The sequence below is a fragment of the Mustela nivalis genome, assembly GCF_964662115.1.
Source record: "Mustela nivalis genome assembly, chromosome: 1".
Taxonomy (NCBI): domain Eukaryota; kingdom Metazoa; phylum Chordata; class Mammalia; order Carnivora; family Mustelidae; genus Mustela; species Mustela nivalis.
In genome coordinates, this window is record NC_139020.1 from 155,211,140 (window position 1) to 155,230,782 (window position 19,643).

General features: G+C 38.3%; 1 protein-coding gene across 1 annotated transcript in view; it reads right to left on the bottom strand.

Moving 5' to 3' along the window:
- Positions 1–3,430: 3,430 nt before the first annotated feature.
- The window catches only part of SCN11A (sodium voltage-gated channel alpha subunit 11), a 103,644-nt gene continuing 87,431 nt past the window's right edge, over positions 3,431–19,643 (bottom strand). Inside the window, exons 26-28 of the mRNA XM_082746047.1 lie at positions 13,215–13,315; positions 7,908–8,178; positions 3,431–4,962 (exon numbers count right to left, since the gene is read on the bottom strand). Coding sequence (XP_082602173.1) covers positions 3,935–4,962; positions 7,908–8,178; positions 13,215–13,315 — 1,400 coding nt within the window. The 3' untranslated portion in view covers positions 3,431–3,934. The remainder of the gene's footprint in view (positions 4,963–7,907; positions 8,179–13,214; positions 13,316–19,643) is intronic.

Consider the following 19,643-nt stretch of genomic DNA (forward strand, 5'->3'; position numbering starts at 1 on the left):
GCTTCTCTCTGGGTTGCCAGGCAACAAGCTATCTGGGACCAGTGGCTCCCCCTCCTTGAGCAGGAGGAGATGTACAGGATTTCAACTTTCCCAAGGGCACTGAGCACTAGTAGCTGACATTCCAATTCAGCTCCCCAGAACAGCTGGCTCCTACGCCTGGGTTGTTTATAAGACAAACTCTCATGCTTGCTCAATAAAAAGGCAGAAGATCCGCTCTCTAGTGGGATCCTTCCCTAGAACACGACTACACTGTGTCCTGGCTCCTTGCTGCTTCTTGGTGGAAGGGAGGAAAAGGTGGGACCATGTCACTTATCTTGCTGGCTGTGAGTTTCTCATGAAGTCTGCTCCATGCCCAAACTACATGTCACGGTGTGTACCTTCACCTACCCCCCACACCCTTCCCTGAACTGTCTCTTCTCCTCATCTTTACTCTCTGAATGCATGCCCCCAGGAGGAGTCCTCACCTTCTAGATCTGGGTATGCTACACTCCCCCATAATTTCATCTGTTCCTGCTGTTTCAAATGTCATCCCTGTACTGAGGACTCCTGTTCATGTCGGTATCCTCAAGTTCTTGGCTGGATACTGTCACTTGGACCTGGCATCTTAAACCTTCAAAGTGTTCCAAACTGAATTTTAAAATTTTCCTCTGCTATAACCATGGAAACAAATAAACTCTTGCCCTCCTATACTCATTAACTTGGTAACTTGTACTGCTACCTACCTTGTCACCCCGACAAAAATCCCAAGGCTTCCTCAGACCCTTCTGCCTTGGCACAAACATCCTAGGGTCACACTTCATTGTCCCTGCCTCTCTCCTCACTCAGTGCCTCTTACCCTCTAGGACCAGTATTCTGCTCTCTTTCCAGCGCATTGCACCCTGCATATTCTGTCTGATTAACTTTTCTCCCCCTTTCAAATACCTTCGATGCCTCCCTATTACCTAAATATATAACTTCTCACTCTGCCATTTAAGGCTCTCCACAAAACAGCCCATTTCTAAGATTCTGTTGGGATTGCTCCACTAACTGTACTTTTAAGTCCCAGTTTGGAGAGCTGGTACCTCTTTACACTTTCTCCACTCTCTCCTTATACTCCTTACACTCTGCCATCCCCTCTACTTCAAACCTCTCAAACAACCCCTCTCCCAGTCACAATCCTGCACATCTACCTCTCTCATCTCAGGTATCCCACTTTCTTCCATGAAGCCTTCCCAGGAGCCTGTCTAAGTGATACTCAGAGCAGAGGGGTATCCCCAGTTTACTGTACTTGTTATATTGCATAGTGTTATCATCACATGAATGCTTATCTAATACTCTTCCCAATCAGCATATATGCTCTTAGGCTAAGGGCCATAGATTGTAAGGGGTTTATACAGCATGGGACTGCACCAGCCCTCAGGAACATGTCTGTTGATTGAATTAAGCAGTGGCTGATTTGCCTGGAAATAAGACTCTGAAGATAAGACATCTGGTTTCTTGTGCCTGTAGCGCTGTTTGTCCTGGACATTCAGTGTGGCCCCAGGAGGATGGAGTTCAGACTATCATCTCTGAGTCTTGGGGGGACCTGGGTCCTCGCACATTGAGAGCTTTCTCAGGGGAGGGAGATTTCTCACACCCATACATGATTTAGGTAATTCACCACTTCCCGCCTTGACTTTCCTCCCTTAGCCCTTTGACTCTTTGAGGACCAGGCTCACACACAGATGCTGTACAGTACTCAGAAAAGAGCATGTTGAGGATTTGCTGCCATCTAGTGAAGGAAGTGTGGCTCAGTTTCTTGCTAAAGCTAAGAGGATCCTGTGCTCTCCCTGAGAGCTGGCTTTGGGAGCCCAGTCTCAGCAAAAAAGCAAAAAGGGACCATCTGGGGATGCACAGGTGTGTATGGGAGAGACAAAGCTTCTGCACAGAACAGATCACACCCAGGCCCCTAAACTTTAACCTGGGATGGGCAAGACTGTATCCTTCCAGAGCCTCCCCTGCCTCCAGCTGGAAGGTATCCCTATTGGAATGATGGTCAGCCGCTTTGCTTAGAAAACTTGGTAGGCATCTGTAAAACATCCAGTGTTCATAATCAGAGGCATCTTTTAGGGAACTCATCAGTCATCCAAAGTGCCTCAGGTGGAACTGGTCATGACTTTGGAACTGGTCATTTTTACAAGGCCCTTGCAGCCCTGCTGGAGAGCCCCGATGGCCCTGTCTCAAAGGTTTCTTGGCTCTGGGACCACCCATTCCTCTTCCCCAGCATGGCACAAAGGCTCAGGTTCAACCAGGTGAGTGACCGCATGTTCACTGGGTTACTGTGAGGTACAACTGAGATTATTCATGACAAATGCTCCGCCAGTGCCCAAGGCACAGCAACCACTAAGTAAAAATTAGGTATTGAATATGATTAGATAATGACAGTATTATTATTTTGCCAATACTCCAGAGCATAAGGCTGCCTACAAAACTCATAAAAATTCAAATCCTGGACTGGACATGAATACACACTGAAAATAACCACCGATTCGGTGCACCAGAGCACCTAGTGCTGGGCAAAGAGGAGCAGGTCAGAGGCTCCGAGGCTCAGAGCTCAGACGTTGGGCTCCTGATGGCATGCAGCCCCTCCAGCCTATCCGCGGGACTGGTTCGCACAGAGTTTTCCTCAACACTACAATTATCATGATGTAGGTTCTCCACCCCCAGTGCAGCCTCTTGCCAGGCCTGATGTCTTCTTTGGTCTCTGGGAATCTCCAGTTTTTAGGGAAGTCCTAGGTCTTTTGATAGGCCTGGGTTGTTCTCTGGACTGCATTTCACGCAAACATTCAGCCAGAATTGAAAGGGTCATCAAGCTAAGGTCGCTGGCTAACCAGTACATTCTCTGGCTCTCCAACCACAAGGTCAAGGTGTAGCTAAGAAGGTGCTCTCTCAGTCCAAGGTAGCCACCACAGATCTTTTAAGTGAGGCTTTCTTACTGGTTCCAGCCCACCACGGGCAGCTCACAAGAACTAACTGGGCATCTCTTCCCAACTTCACATTCAGGAATATCATGGTGGTAGCCTGAACTCAATCCTGATGGAAGTATTCACCATAGAAATCGATGCATGTTACAAATTGTGGCACTTTTTTTTTTTTTTTTTTTTTTTTTTTCTGGAGAGCCAGTTGTTACACACTTATCCCCATATGATGGGCTCCCATCTTAATTCCAAAGCAAAGCACCACTTTTGAATGGCTACTTATGCAGCCACCAAAGAAGATTTTTTGAAAGAAAGGTACTGTCTGAATGAAATACATCTGAATGAATGTACCATCTGAATGAAAATATAAACTGAAAGTCTCATTTATTTATCTTTTTCCAAATGTATATAACGGAGATTGTAGCTGGTGAAAGGGTGATAAATGACAAGCCAAGACCATGCCTTTTGTTTGAAATACACCCAAAATACTAATGTTGGTAAAAATATCTGTAAGAAGCTATTTATTTATTAGCAAGTTTTGAATTTTTACTCAGCATGCAAGAGAGTTACATGTGATAAGCCACATATGTGCATTGGGGAAAACATTGAGCAAAGGTATTAAACAATGCACCTAGAAACAATATGGAAAAACACTAAATTTTTAACAAGTTTTTTTGTTTCTTATTCTTTTTTTTTTTTTTTTAATGTAACCTAAACTGTGTTTCAATCCTAACATTGTTGTGTCCTCTACAGCCCTTCTGGTGTCTTTCTCCTTGCGAAAACAGTACCAGTGATTCATAGTGAGGCAGCCTTATTTTCTAACCCTGTAAGATCTGTTTGAAATAAACACTTGAAATACCATTTCTTTTAGGCAGAAAAAAATGGGATGGTCAGTTTAGGGAGTCGATTGCTTATTCACACACTGAGCTGTGGACCTCTGGAGCCCAGACGCCAGAGGCCAGGTGATGAGGCTGTGAGGTAGGAGTGGAAGTAGGGGCTTAGTCATAGTGGACCTTGCCCTCAGCCCCAGAGGCGGACAGGTCTCCATTGCAGAGTGTGTGGAGTTGTGAACAGGGCCTGTCTCCCAAGGCACTCATGGACATCCTCAGCCTGTATTTTCGAAAGGCCTTTTGAATAATAGCAGCACATCTTTCCTCTTCCTTCCTCTTGGTGGTGGTGACTATGGGTTCATATAACTTCTTGGAAGGGTTGGCTTCCATGAACTTCTCCTCCATCATCACTTTCATGCTGTCCAGGCCATCGGAGTCACCAAGTACCCTAGTGGTGAATGCGAAGAGTATATCTAGGCAGTGGAGACGATCTCCACTTACCATGGGCAAGTCCATCATGAGAAACTGAAATTTATTAGGCTTTGCCACCCGTAAAGGCTCAGGAAGGGCATCAGCAAAGTCAGAAAGGGCAGAATATTTGATGAACTGTGTTGCTTCTGGGTCAAACTTTTCCCAGACTTCATAGAATATCTCAAAGTCATCTTCACCCAAAGGGTCCTCACTTTCTTCAGTGGCTATGTTGAAGTTCTCTAAAATCACAGCAATGTACATGTTGACAACAATGAGAAAGGAGATGATGATGTAACTAACAAAGTAGGTGATGGCTATGGCATGGAAGTAACGGTTGTCTAAGCTGGGGTTTCCTGAATCCTTTGATTGCAGCATGGGCTTCAGGAGAGCATCCCAGCCTGCTGAGGTGGTGATCTGGAAGAGACACAGTATGCTGCCAACAAAAGTTTTAAAGTTGAATATGTCATCAATTCCATGTTCCTCCTTCACTCTGCAAAAATAGCTCATGCCAAAAATGGCATAAATAAACATAACCAGAAAAAGTAGAAGGCCAATGTTGAACAGAGAAGGAAGAGACATCATCAGAGCGAAAAGGAGAGTCCTAATTCCTCGTGCGGCGCGAACAAGTCTCAGGATCCGACCAATCCGAGCCAAGCGGACAATCCTGAAGAGTGTTGGAGGGAAAGGAATGTGCTGCTGGTCCTCCAAGGCAGAAATCATTGCACCTTAGGAGAAGGAGATAGAGCAATTAATTTCCAGTAGGCACCCTGCTTTCAGATCCAGCCTGTCTCTCCTGCCTTGAACTCTTACTGGGATCAATTTTTAATCAGTACTTTGTAATCTATATGCTGCACAAATTAAGAAATTTCTTTAACAATATCAGGGAAAATGTCTATCTGTGCCTTAACTTAGAAAATAATTTCCAAGCACCATACAACTTTAGATGGGACTTCAGATAAAATAAGATGTCTATCATATTGGAGACACCCAAGGAAAGGAAAGAAAATGCCATTTATGAAAGGCTATTTTGTGACCTATCTCATACACTTGAAGTGTGTTATCTGTGTTGGGTGTTGAAAGTCACTGATGGGATAACAAATGTAATAGTTTTCCATATTTACTGGATACAAAGAATGGAAAACAGATAAACTAACTATATAGTCCTTCAGGTTAATTAATGGAAGGAGAAACTTCTGACACTGATTGATGGTTGGCTTGAGCCTGAGCTGCCAGCGGAAATTGTGGAATGTCTAACCCCAAAACTCCTTAAAAAGGGAGGTTTTTATTTGTATAGGGGAATTTGAACACAGCTTGCTATAGACAAGGACAGGGCAGGGCTGGAGGGAGATGGTGTTTTGGGGATGCTCAACTCTATGCGGAAGCTGCCGCAGAGCTCTCATATTTGTCAATATGCTCATCCTGAGAAAGGACTCCTGAGGTCCACTCAGAAGGCTTAAGGGACTAAGTTGGAGATACTTTCCTTATTGTTGTAGACACCTCCAAAAATAGGATCTCGAGCAGAGGTTTCTGCAAACAGCTAAATATTTGGCCTAAAATGTCATCCTGTTCTCTCATTGCCTATTCTGTAAGCAAATGATAAAAGATTTGAAACAATTCACATTTTGGCCCAAATATTATAGAATGGTTGGAACATGTTTGTCTTGTGTAGACATGGCCTTGCTCTTCCTCTGGGTGGGGGTGGGGGGGTCCCCAAAGGCATTACGGGAGATGGGCAGCCAGAATTGTTGGCTATCACCTAATGACTAAGAGAACTAATTCACAACAGTGCCCATGAAGTCAAATTCAGCCAACAGTAGTGAGGTGTGGAATTTATTCAGTTCCAACTTAACAACACTTGGAGGAGGTCCACCCTTTAAGGCTACCTCCTTCACTAGTATTTCTTTGACTAATGGAACCCACAGTAATCTATTTGTTATCTGAGCTCAGTTTTTCTGTGTACCATGGGATTTGGTGTGCAGTTAATTTCTCTTTTTCTGACTCTTTAAGTACTTAAAACATAAACTCAATACTTTAATACTTAATAGTTAAACTACATTGTTAACTCCTAGAGAAGGATTCACTTTGACTCACACTCATTTTGTATTTCTCTAAAAAGCTTAGTAAAGAGCTTGGGAAAGTGTAGAGGCTTAGTGTTGGGTGGCAGATCTACTGGCAAAGGCATATAAAATGCTGCCTACATTAGTGAGTAGGACTTGGCTCAAGGTTTGGATTTTCCTCATCCACTGGAGCAAAATACTATACAGTGCTCTGCTGTGTAACTGCAATTGCCTAGCAGTTGTTCAAAGGACAGAAACAAGAAATATTTCCACAACCTGCATGGCTGGCACTGCCTGGAAGGAGTTTAGTAAGTGGTAGAATAAATGAGTTGCTCTCTGCATATTGGAGGAAGGAGTTCTTCAAGTTCTCAGAGGGCTGTGCCAGAGTCACTCTACCATCATTTTCTGAGCTTAATACTGCTGTCAGTTTCACCAGGACTTGAAATTATAATTGACTGATAAAGTTTAACAATCTGTTTCACTGGAGGTGTGTGGAAGGATCTATTGCTAAACTTTATCTACATCAAATTCATGGCTTAGGAACCAGAACAGACTATGAGCTGTACCATTTTCTTGTTCTTGGAAACACCTGCATTGCTGCTGTAGTGATAGGAACAAAATATTTTGATCTCACATATCTGTTTAGCACATCCTTTCTGAAATAGTACAAAAGCTTCCACTTGTGAAATCAGTTTTCATTGTCTCCATTGCTTTTTTTTCTTCCATTGCTTTCTGAACTATAAGAATGGCCCCTGAGTGGTTGCACACAATTATTTAAAAAAAAAAAAAAACTGCAAAACCCAAGGTGTAAACTCTCATGGCTTAGCCATGAAGAATTTAATTTGAAAGTTGGAGTATGTGAGTGTGTGTGTTATAAAAACGTAAATGGAAACAATCCTTTTTTCTCTATTCTTCTTCCACAAATCTTATAGTTAATCCTGCCTATGTTAAGAAAAATATAGTGATTACGGAGTAAGACTGGTTGGTGAATGGGGTCCAAGCAGTTGAGATAAGCATAGTTCATGCTGTGGTTTAAGTTAACATGGGATACAGAATAAAAAGCAAGCACTGCTTGTTCTCATGACACACTCTTGAAGCACAGTCTAGGCTGGGCCATGGAGGTCCTGCATAAGAGGTGAGAGAATGCCTAGCAGTGTCACAGGGGTGCAATAACTGTGATCTGATAGCCACATGGATTCTGAACTAAGGAAAACCACGGGAACTAAGCATCAAATCCTTAAGACTAAAGACATTCATGAGAGCTTATAGTTGCACAGGAAAGGTAGAACTCTGACTCAGTTATGGATATCCCAGATATCCCCTTAGATACTTTAAGGTCATCTTAATTTTGTCCATTGAATAAATGGATCCACACAGTTATTTAACTCTCTGTTTCAGTTATGTAAACAGTCAAAGGAATGAAAATTGCTCTGTATCTCCTAGCAACTTCCCAGTAGAGAATGGCAGCAGTACACCTGTCTTTTTTTTTTTTTTTCCTGAAACCACATTAAACCTAATTTGTTGCTTTGTGGATAGTTTGGACATACTTCCAAATGCTAAGATTTACTTCTAGCTCTCAGATTAAAGCCCCTCAGGCTTCTGATATTACTTACTAACAATAGAAAGAACCACGATCACACAATCAAATAAATTCCAGCCAATGGTGAAGTAGTATTGCCTCAAAGCAAAGATTTTGACAAGACACTCAATTGTAAAGATGACCACAAAGGCCAGGTTGAGACGTTCAAGGATGACTTTCGTGGCCATGGACTGGTCATCTGATTCAGCCATCATGCAAAGCATGTTGAGCAAAATGAGGATGATGATGATGATGTCAAAGACCTGGCTTGTAACTACATCAAACACGAGACCCTGGCATTTATTCTGAGAGGGAAAAGAAAACAAGAATCTTAGATCATTTTGCATTGTCAGAATGAAATCACATACATAAAAAAGGCACATACAACAGAATTTGTCCTCTCTTACAATTGAAGCAGTTTCTTGAAAAATGCATACCCTTTTTAAACAAGAAATTCTTGTATTTACATTTTCATTTAAATTCAGTTACGTAAGTGTTTTGAAGTTGTAGGCTTATAGCTTTAATTCCATTTTAAAAGAAAAAAATGTTTGGTAATGACATAACTTTGATATGATGGATGATGTTTTGCTGAAATAAAACAACTCGAGTTGGATTTAATAATAAAAAGATGAACTTCGGTTTCTATATTTCATCTGTTTCTTTATTTGAGCTTCAATAATATTAATGCTGAGAATTCCTACTCATGTAATTATGTTGGACAAAATGGAATTAACATCCCCAAGCCTCCATTTGTTAATTCAGAATATTGAGGCCTAAGTATACTTAACCAAAACTCTGTATTCAAGCAGTTCTTAAATGCCAATTTTCTAAATCCTGTTCACTTGAAAATAATGCTAGATAAATGGGACTGTGCTGTAATGATTACTAAAAACAGAAAAATTGATTATTTCATGTTATTATTGATGGTGAACTTACATATTGGTTGGTACATAGATAGTCATACTGCTCACAAAGTAAGTATATGCTAATTGCTCTGGTACAGGCCCTAGCTCAAGTTCGCATGCCTAATCTACCATGTACAGTGAAATAACTCAGCCGTCTCACTGTATTTTCTATAATTTAACAGCTATGAAGCACTACTTCACTTACTTAGTAGAAAATTATTCTTAAACACAAACTCAGACACTAATATTGTATGGCATTCTTGACTATTAATTGATTGTTTTACAATATACGTATACATTAAGGTATTTTATATTATATTATCCTCTAATCAAAATATACATATACAGTAGTCTATTTAGAAAATGCCTAAACTCCTGAGAATCACTTTTAGAACGCCAGCTATCTGTAATGGTAATTGGGCGAAAGATGATGTTGGTTTGTGGTGATAATAGTGGAGAGAGATGTAAACATTTAGATTTAAAAGCTAATATGGAAGTAGATGCGGAAGTCAGAGACTGTTTGAGTGGAGGTGACTATGGGAAAATGATGGCCTGAGGCTACAGTTTCTGGCTAGTAGAGCCTTTTAAGAGAACAGAGAATGAGGCATTTCAGAGGAACACGATTAAGATCTGCCCTGAGAACACTGAGTTCGAGGGGCCAGTGGGGAATCCGAGGGCCTTGGGCAGGTAAAGGTATGGGTTTGGAGCTCAGGTGCAGAGCTGGAATGCAGATGTGGAGTTCAATGGCACCAATACCGACATGAATTAAAACATGAGAAAGGACGGTATCAGTAAGTGAGAGCAAAAGCAATGAGAGAGGGTAGGGACAGCACTGGAGGGCTACTACATTTAAGTTTGTGTTTTTCAAATTTTGTTCCACAATCATTAAAACTTTTATCGAGGAATCTGGAGAAGAAACTTGCAAGTCAATTGCATTTGCTGTGTGAGAATGCATCTAGGAAGTCAGAAAGGACCTGAAGAAAAGATACTTTTAAGGGTGCTTTCCAGGAAATCACAGTGAGTGGCAAGAATAACAGTGAGGGAGAGTAAGCCTAGGCCTGATAGTTTAATATTTAGAGAAACAGAGGAGATCAAGAATACAAGTTCCCTAAACTGATAGATATCAAAAAAACATTGGGTATCACTTTAGAATGTACAGTGAGCAATGAATCTTGGAACACTACATCAAAAACTAGTGATATACTGCATGGTGACTAACATAACACTATATAAAAAATAACATTACATAACAAATAGCAGGGAGGACATGGAGAGTTAGAGAGGAGAAGGGAGTTGGGGGAAATTGGAAGGGGAGGTGAACCATGAGAGACTATAGACTCTGAAAAACAATCTGAGGGTTTTGAAGAAGCGGGGGGGTGGGAGGTTGGGGGAACCAGGTGGTGGGTATTATAGAGGGCACGGATTGCATGGAGCACTGGGTGTGGTGCAAAATAACGAATACTGTTATGCTGAAAATAAATAAAAGAAAAAAATTACATAATAAAAATGTAAATGTAAAATATAAATGTAAAAATGTAAAAAAAAAGAGAAAATACAGTGAATTCTACCCAGTATCATTTTTAAATCAGTAATGAAGCCCCCCTGTGGATGGTTCAGAAAGAATCAGAAATGGTTCCAGATCCCTTCCTCTACTGTTAAAAATAAAATACATCACTGCTCAGGTTAGAACAGCTAGATTCCCTCTGTTCCCATGTAACTGCTATTCATTTTTTCCAAAGGTCAAAAATCACATTTAGATTTTAGAGATTTAAAAACGTCTGTGGGGAGCTAAAGTTGTGAGTTAAGGGCTAACAGCTGATTTAAAAGTCTTAAACTCAGGGACATCTGGAATATGTGTTTATCTCATGCAACACTGCTCCCTGGAATATAGAAGTTAAGGTAAATGTGATGCATTAACTGGGGAGATGATGCCTGCTTGTTGGAATTCCTCCTTGTGAAGCCCTGACTAGTAAGCTGTAGCTACACAGGGAGGACTACAGCATGACACCTATTCCCGGATGAACCCCGTGATGAACATGCCGGAAGACATAGTTAAAGCATGGAGTTGGAGGCTTGCTTCGAGTAATGTAGTCTTTGCCCACATGAAGCTCTTCCCTTGCAGCTTAGCATGCTCAGGGCGGGGGAGAGACCTAGAAGCTGCAGCTATGTCATTGCAACTTCTCTTTGGCTATGTGCTGCCTTGCTTGGTTCATATTATGAAATAAATGGGTAAATATGTGGGAGCCTATTGTGTCTCATGATTCTCTTAGTTAATTTCAAATCTAGGACCAACTGGTATTAAGTCACTGGTTGCACATGTAAATAAAAATTCTTTGTCTTTTTTGTTGGCTCAAATTCAAATAAGAGCTCTCCAAATATAGTTGCATAATTAACCTCTTGGTAAAAAATTCTTCATTGTTTAAATTCTAAACACTTTGTCCTAACATTCCCAGATATTTCTTTTTTCCTTCTACAATGATTTTATTATAAATATGTTCTTTTGGAATAAACAAATACTGCATTCAAGACTATTTATCTGCAAACTTGTTCTAAAGTAAACATTCCCAGATATTTTTACTGCAATACAAATATTCAGTCCTAGTGGGATGGACTCTGTGTGTACCCTAAAACATACTCTTTCATTCAACTAATAATTACTGAGAATACACTGTAGGCTCTTTTCTGAGTTTTGGGAATAGCAGTAGATTAAACATACCTTTGATAATTTGGGGTCTCATGTTCAAATGAAAATCTCTAAAGCCTATACATGCTTTGGATATCAAGCTCCTCTTCCATACTGCTATCCCGAACTTCCCCACTGACCCTTCCTGCCTTGAAAACCTTCAAAATTACCTGTTAGAGCTACCAACTATGCCTAGTGTATTACTTTATAATCTGATGTGATCAAGTTCTAGCTCTTCAATTAGACCACAACACGAAGCAGCTTTGGAGCACTTGATAAGCAAGATTCATTGAGAGTAAGGGTCAGCCAACTATATCCTGTAGGCCAGATCTGGCCCACTACTGGTTTTTTGTATAATTTGTGAGTTCAGAATGGGTTTTACATTTTCTAATGTCTGGGAAAAAACTCAAAAGGAAAATAAAATTTTGACATGTGAAAATTAAAGAAATCCAAGTTTAGTGACTATAAATCAAGTTGCACTAGAACACAACCATGCACATTTGTTCTGTACTATCTATGGCTGCTTTTGTGTTACATGGCAGAGCTGAACAGTGGCAGCAGAGACCATGTGGCCTGCAAAGCCTGCAATGTTTACTATCTGACCCTTTTTTTGGGTCAACTCCTGATATAGAACTTTTATCATAAATACTGGTAAAGTGGAAGCCAGTATGCATGACTTAAGACTTCACACCAGAAAAGTTGGTAAAAGATATTATAAATACATTTTTAATTGGTCAATATTTTGTCAAAACTATAATGAGATATTACCTCACACCTGTCAGAATGGCTAAAATCAACAACTTAAGAAACAGCGGGTGTGGTTGAGGATGTGTAGAAAAAGGACCATGCATGTACTGTTGGTGGGAATGCAAACTGGTGGAAAACAGTATGGAGTTTCCTCAAAAACTCAAAAATAGAACTACCTTAAGATCCAACAGTCACACTACTGGGTATTTACCCAAATAATACAAAAATACTAATCCAGAGGGATATATTCACTGCGATATATACATCAACATTATCTACAATAGCCAAGTTATGGAAAAGGCCCAAGTGTCCATCAACTGATGAATGGGTACAGAAGCTGTGGTAGTTATAAGATGGAATATTATTCAACCATAAAAAAGAATGATATTTTGCCATTTGCAATGATGTGGATGGAGCTAGAGAGAATAATGCTAAGTGAAATAAGTCAGAGAAAGGCAAATGGCATATGATTTCACTCATATAGGGAACTTAAGAAACAAAACAAATGGACAAAGGGGGTGGAGAGAGAGGCAAACCAAGAGATAGAGAACTGATGGTTACCAGAAGGGAGGTGGTTGGGGGAGGATTGAGGAGTGCACCTGTCATGATGAGTACGGGGTTATGTATGGAAGTGCTGAATGAATCACTACATTATACACCTGAAACTAATATTCTACTGTATGTTAACTATATTGTAGGACTTTAAAAATAAGAAAAAAATTTAGTTAAAACAAACTATTAAGTTTACATCATTACAATGAGTATATACTAAGCACCTATTGTGTGCTCACCAGAAAGCAAATGAAAGGTGTTGCTCAAGTTCTTGTTATTGAATTCAAATGTCTAATTTTCCTAAGGACTTGAGCCAGACATCAGTGTGTCTGGGTCTTTGTTGATTTCTTAGATAGTGTCTACAAACTTAAAGAATAAAGAACAGCACTGCAAACATCTGAGCTCAAGACCACTTAATGGATCTATGTATTTAGAATGAATCAATTGCTCTCACCAGAGGTCTTGGAATGGGCTTTTGAGGTTTTTTGGATCCTAATTTTTTCATTGCATTATAGTATTTCTTCTGTTCTTCTGTCATAAAAATGTCTTCGCCACCTAAGTATATGGAGAAGATGAGAGCTAATTATTATTAAAAGTTTTTTGGAAACAAGATCTGAACTTTCAGAAGTAGTTTCAAAGTTATATTACATTCTATCAACAACTCCTAAAATTCCAATTGGAAGCAAAGCCCTCTATAGGAGGGCTGAAATAAGATTTAAATTAAAGAAAAGAGAAAAAATGTAACTTTTATCAGCTATATATTAGTTTTTAGAATATGAGCAAAGATTACACACTCTTTGCAAACACCCACTATACCTTTAAAAAACTATATTTTAGGTTGCATAAATCAAATCACAATGCAAGAAAAATAGATATTAGTAATAAAAATTTAAACAAAAATCTGACCAAATGGCAATTAAAATTCTCCTAAATAAATGAATTAAAGCATATATCTTTTAATAAAATTTCATAAAATTTTCCAGACCCACTCTTATGAAAAAAAAAAAAACCTAGAGAGCTTTAAATGTTTTCATTATTGAACAAGAACAAAGATATATGAATAAGAATTTTCATTTCTGAAAATTTTAGGAGGAAGTAAAATATCTAGAAATGCTGGGTAAATTAGAACAGAATTCTTTTAAAATGTACAGCTAAACTTGCACAAAAGTAAGGAAGATCTCGAGGGTCTGAAAATCAACAGTGATCAAAGAGTAGTAAATTATCCTGAAGCCACTGTTGGCCTAAGAGCATTTGCTAATCTCTGTGAAAACTAGAATCTTGGGCCTTAATAACTACAACGGAATCATGAGGAAAAGTCTGTGGGCTTATGCCAAGGTCCCACATGAATCTGAGACTCCTTCTTAAGTGCTATCAATGAAAGGGTGAAGAAGAAAATAGAATTGGTCAATAGGCAGTGGAAGACAGGAAGGAAACTGTCTTAGTCTGGCTTATGGGTAAAAACCCAGTCTTTCCTGACAATCTGTGAACCCAGGCCTGCCTTGATAACAGTGTGGGGTTTGAATTTTCACCACTACCATTTAGACCAAAAATATTCAGCCCTAGGACAGACAGTCTTTTCAACAATGGTGCTGGGAAACTGGATATCCACATGCAAAAGAATAAAGTTAAATTCTTACTTAACATCATACACACAAAAAAATAGCTCAAAATACATGAAAGACATAAACGTAAGCTCTAAAACAATAAAACTCAGAAGAAAACATAGAGCAAAACTTCACAACACTAGATCTGGCAATGATCTCTTTCATATAACACCAAAGGCATAGATAACAAAAGAAAAAATAGATAAATTGGACTTCATGAAAAATTTTAAATTATGTGCATCAAAAGATACTATCAATGAAGTAAAAAGGCAATCCAAAGAATGGGGAAACATATCTATATATCATATATCTGATAAGGGATTAATCAGAATATATGGAAAACTCTTAAAATTTAACAACAACAAAAAACCCAAACAGCCAGTGTCAGAGAAATTACTACCTGTGTTCTCTTCTAGAATGTTTATGGTTTCAGGTTTCACACTTAGGTCTTAAATCCATTTTTAGATTATTTTTGTATATGGTGTTAGAAAATGGTTCAGTTTCATTCTTTTACATGCAGTTATCTAGTTTTCCCAGAACCATTTATTGAAGACACTGTTCTTTACCCATTACATATTCTCACCTCCTTTGTCATAGATTAATTCACTATATGAGTTTGTTTGTGGCCTCTCTATTCTGTTCCATTGACTTATGTGTCTATTCTCATGCCAGTACCATACTGTTTTGATTATTACAGGCTTGAAGCGTATCTTAAAATCTGGAACTATGATTCCTCCAGCTTTGTTCTTCTTTTCTTAAGATTGCTTTGATTATTCAGGGTCTTTTGTGGTTCCATACAAATTTTAGTGTTATTTATTCTAGCTTGGTGAAAAATGTTGCTGGTATTTTTGTAGGGATTGCATTGAATCTATAGATTGCTTTGGGTAGTATGGACATTTAAACAATTTTAAGCCTTCTAATCTACAAGCATAGAATATCTTTCCATTTGTTTGTGTCATCTTCCATTTCTTTCATTGGTGTTTTTGTTTTCAGGGTATAGGTCTTCCACCTCTTTGGCTAAATTTAGTCCTAGGTATTTTATTCTTTTAAGTGCAATTGTAAACGGAATTGTTTGAGTAGTTTCTGCTACTTCATTGTTAGTGTACAGAAATGGTACCAATTTCTGCATATTAATTTTGTGTCCTACAGCTTTACTGAACTCCTTTATTACTTCTAGTAGTATTTGGTGGAGTCTTTAGGATTTTGTGTGTATAGTATCATGTCATCTGAAAATAATGATGGTGTAAATTCTTCTTTAACAAAATGGATGACTCTTTTATTTTTCTTGTCTGATTGTTGTGGCTAGGACTTCCAGTACTGTGTTGAATAAAAGTGCCAAGAGTGAACATCCTTCTCTTGTCCCTGATCTTGGAGGAAAGGCTCTCAGTTTTTTCCTAGATGAACGTATGAGTATGATATTAGCTATGGATTTTTCATATATGGCCTTTATTATGTTGAGGCATATTCCCTTTAAACTCACTTTGGTAAGAGTTTTATCATGAATGAGTATGGGATTTTGTCAACATTTCTCCAGATATGTCTCCTGAGGTAAGAGAAACAAAAGCAAAAATAAGTTATCAGGACTACATCAAAATAAAAACTTTTTGCATAGCGAAGGAAATGATCAACAAAACAAAAGGCAACTTACTAAATGGGAGAAGATATTTGCGAATGATATATCCAGTAAGAGGTAAATATCCAAAATATATAATGTATACAATTCAACAATCTAATTAAAAAATGGGCAGAGGACCTGAAGATACAGATACATGAAAAGGTGTTCAACATCACTAATCATCAGGGAAATACAAATCAAAACTGTAATGAGATGTCACCTCACACCTGCCAGAATGGCTAAAATCAAAACCACAAAAAATAACAAGTGTTGGCAAGAACATGGAGAATGCACTATTAGTAGGAATGCAGAATGATTCAGTCACTGTGGAAAACAATATGAAAGTTCTTCATACGATCCAATAATTCTTTTACTGGGCATTTACCCAAAGAAAATGAAAACACTAATCTGAAAAGATACGTGTGCCCCTTTATAGTTAGCCTCATTTATCATAGCTACAACATGAAAGAAGTGTCCACTGATGGATGATTGGGTAAGGAATATGTGGTATACATGTGTGTGCACATGTGCATGCACATGTACATGTGCACACATGTACACACATATACTCACAGAAGAATATTATGCAACCATAAAAAGGATGAATTAATTTCATTTGAGACATGGATAGACCTAGAGGGTATTATGTTAAATGAAATAAGTCAGACTGAAAAAGACACATACCATATTTCACTCATATGTGGATCTAAAAACAAATAAATAAACAGACAAAAAGCAGAACCAGACCTACAAATACAGAGAACAACAGACAGTTGCCAGAGGGGAAGGAGGTGGGGGATGGGTAAAAGGGATGAAGCGGTGAGGGAGGTATAGTCTTCCAGTCATGGAATGAATAAGTCATGGGAACAAAAGGCACAGTATAGGGGTGCCTGGGTGGCTCAGAGGGATAAAGCCTCTGCCTTCGGCTCAGGTCATGACCCCAGGGTCCTGGGATTGAGCCCTAATTGAGCTCTCTGCTCCACAGGGAGCCTGCTTCCTCCTCTCTCTCTCTCTCTCTGCCTGCCTCTCTGCCTACTTGAGATCTCTGTCTGTCAAATAAATAAATAAAATCTCTTTAAAAAGTATAAGGAATATCATCAGTGATAGTGTAATAGTGTTGCACGGTGACAGATGGTAACTACACTTGCGATGAACATACCATAACATATAAACTTGTCAAATCACTATGCATACATCTGAAATTAATATTATGTGTCAGTTATAGTCTAAATAAATAAATAAACAAACAAATAAATAAAACAATCTGATTCAAAAATTGACAAAGGACTTGAGTAGACATCTCTCTAAAAAAGATAAACTGATAGCCAACAAGCACATGAAAAAACACTCAACATCACTAGTCATTAGGGAAATACAAATAAAAACCAAAATGAGATACCACCTCACATCCATTAGGATGGCTACTATCAGAAAAAGAGAAGACAAGCATTAATGAGCATGAAGAGAATCAGAATTACACTGTTGATGGGAATGTAAAATGGTAGCTTCTATGGAAAACAGTACAGTAGTTCCTCAAAAATTTGAAAAATAGTATTACCATATGATCCAGCAATTATACTTCTAGATGTATATCTGAAAGAATTGAAATCAGGGTTTCAAACATATTTGCACGCTCATGTTCACAAGAGCTTTAGTCACAATAGCTAAAATGTGGAAGCAAACCAAGTGTCCATCAACAGATGAATGTATGAGCAAAATGTGGTAAGGAAGGAAATTTAAAAATATGCAACAACATGGGTGAAACTTGAGGACATTATGCTAAGTGAAATAACTTGATCACAAAAAAACAAATACTATATAATTCCACTTATAGGAGGTCCTTAGAACAGTCAAATTCATAGCAACAGAAGTAGAATGGTGGCTGCCAAGTGGGAAGGAAAATGGGAAATTATTGTCTAATAAGTATAGGGTTTCAGTTTTACAAGATGAAAAGAATTATGGGGATTGATAGTGGTGATCATTGGATAACATTATGAATGTATTTACTATCATTGAAATGTATACAAAAAATGGTTAGGGTGGCAAATTTCATGTTATATATATTGTACCACAGTAAAATTAATTTTGTGATTTTAAAAAAAAATGCATCCTTAGAAGTTAACCAGGTCATTTCAGGATGCCTGGCAGATGCAAGTGTCTTCAGTAATTACTTTCCTCATGGTAGTACATATTAATATTATTATTCTGATACTGTCCTATGTGTGTGTTGGGGGATAAAACAAAAAGGAGTAATTATGAAAAATTTTAATTCTATTATTTCTTGTGCCCATGAGAATTAATTTTCTCAGTGTGGAAAAGAGGAGATACAGATCATTATTAGAGAAGAAGTTAAGTGAAAATCTTGTAGATCTGAACTTGAATGACCAGTATTCATATTTTCATATACATTTCTTTGAAGTCATAAATTTGAAGTAGCTCTGTCCACTGAAAAAGCATTGAAGCAAAGACAATGAGCATTTCAGGGTGTGATCTTGGAATACCACCTCCCCCAAAAGCAGAACCCCTTAGAGAAACAGCTGATTCTTGATCTGGCACAAAAGTGGTATGATTTAACTTGGAGTATCTTGTCATTCCAGAGAGCAAGGAATTTGTCAAATGGGAGGACCTGATTTTAATCCCGACTTAAAAAGAATATCAATTGATCAAAGAATGAATAAATGTATAAATATTTTAAGAAAATGAAAGACTCAAGGAAATTTGAATGTTGACCTGATATTTAACAAATCTAGAGAATTCGTGTTAAACTTTTTAGGTGTGGTAATGGAATTGTGGTTACCTTTAAAAAGAGATATGTTTTGAAATATCTGTGGGTAAAACAGTGTAATGTCATTTGTTCTCTTAAAAAAAATCTGGTGGCAGGATTGGATAAGGGCATAGGTGCCATGAAGATGCTCTTAAGTCAATAAACGTGTTGGGTGATGGGTCTTGTAGGTTCATTTTAGTATACTCTTGTGCATGATGGAGATTTTCTGTAATGAAAAGTAAAGCAAAACAAAACTAAGTGCCACAGCCTGATCAAAACAGTGATTTCAAATGTAAACTTCCATCGAAAATCAGAAGGCCTGACATCCAAATTGCAGGGACTGATTGCAATCAAGCTGCATATTACAGAGGTGACTCTACAGAGCACACTTCCAAATGACAGCAGCAATGTAGTTACAGAAGGACAATGAGGGACTCGCCCAGCAGATACTAAGGAGGCTGATCAGTATCAGGATACATTTTGGATAGATTGCAAGAGTTTAAGAAAAATTTAAAAGAGCCATAAGAACAATTAGGAAAACCAAAGGTGAATATTTAGTTACCCCATTTTAGGATTCTGAGATTTAGTTCTTACATGTAAGAGAAGAAGCCAAAAAGGACAAGATTGGGAATCTGACTCCATTAAAAACCCTAATGTCTATAAATTAAAATGTTATTATAGAAATATAAGAAGTCACAAATTAGACTTAATATTTGAAAACATAAGAAAAAGATGACAATCTCAACTTTAAAAAAAGAGACAAGGGAAGAAATACTTACAGCTATCAATCTGTGAAAAAAGTGTATAACCTCACAAATGACCAAATAAATGAATTTAAAACAATGAGATAACACTTTTACCATCAAGCTGGAGAAGATCATTAAAATTATAAAACTAAGA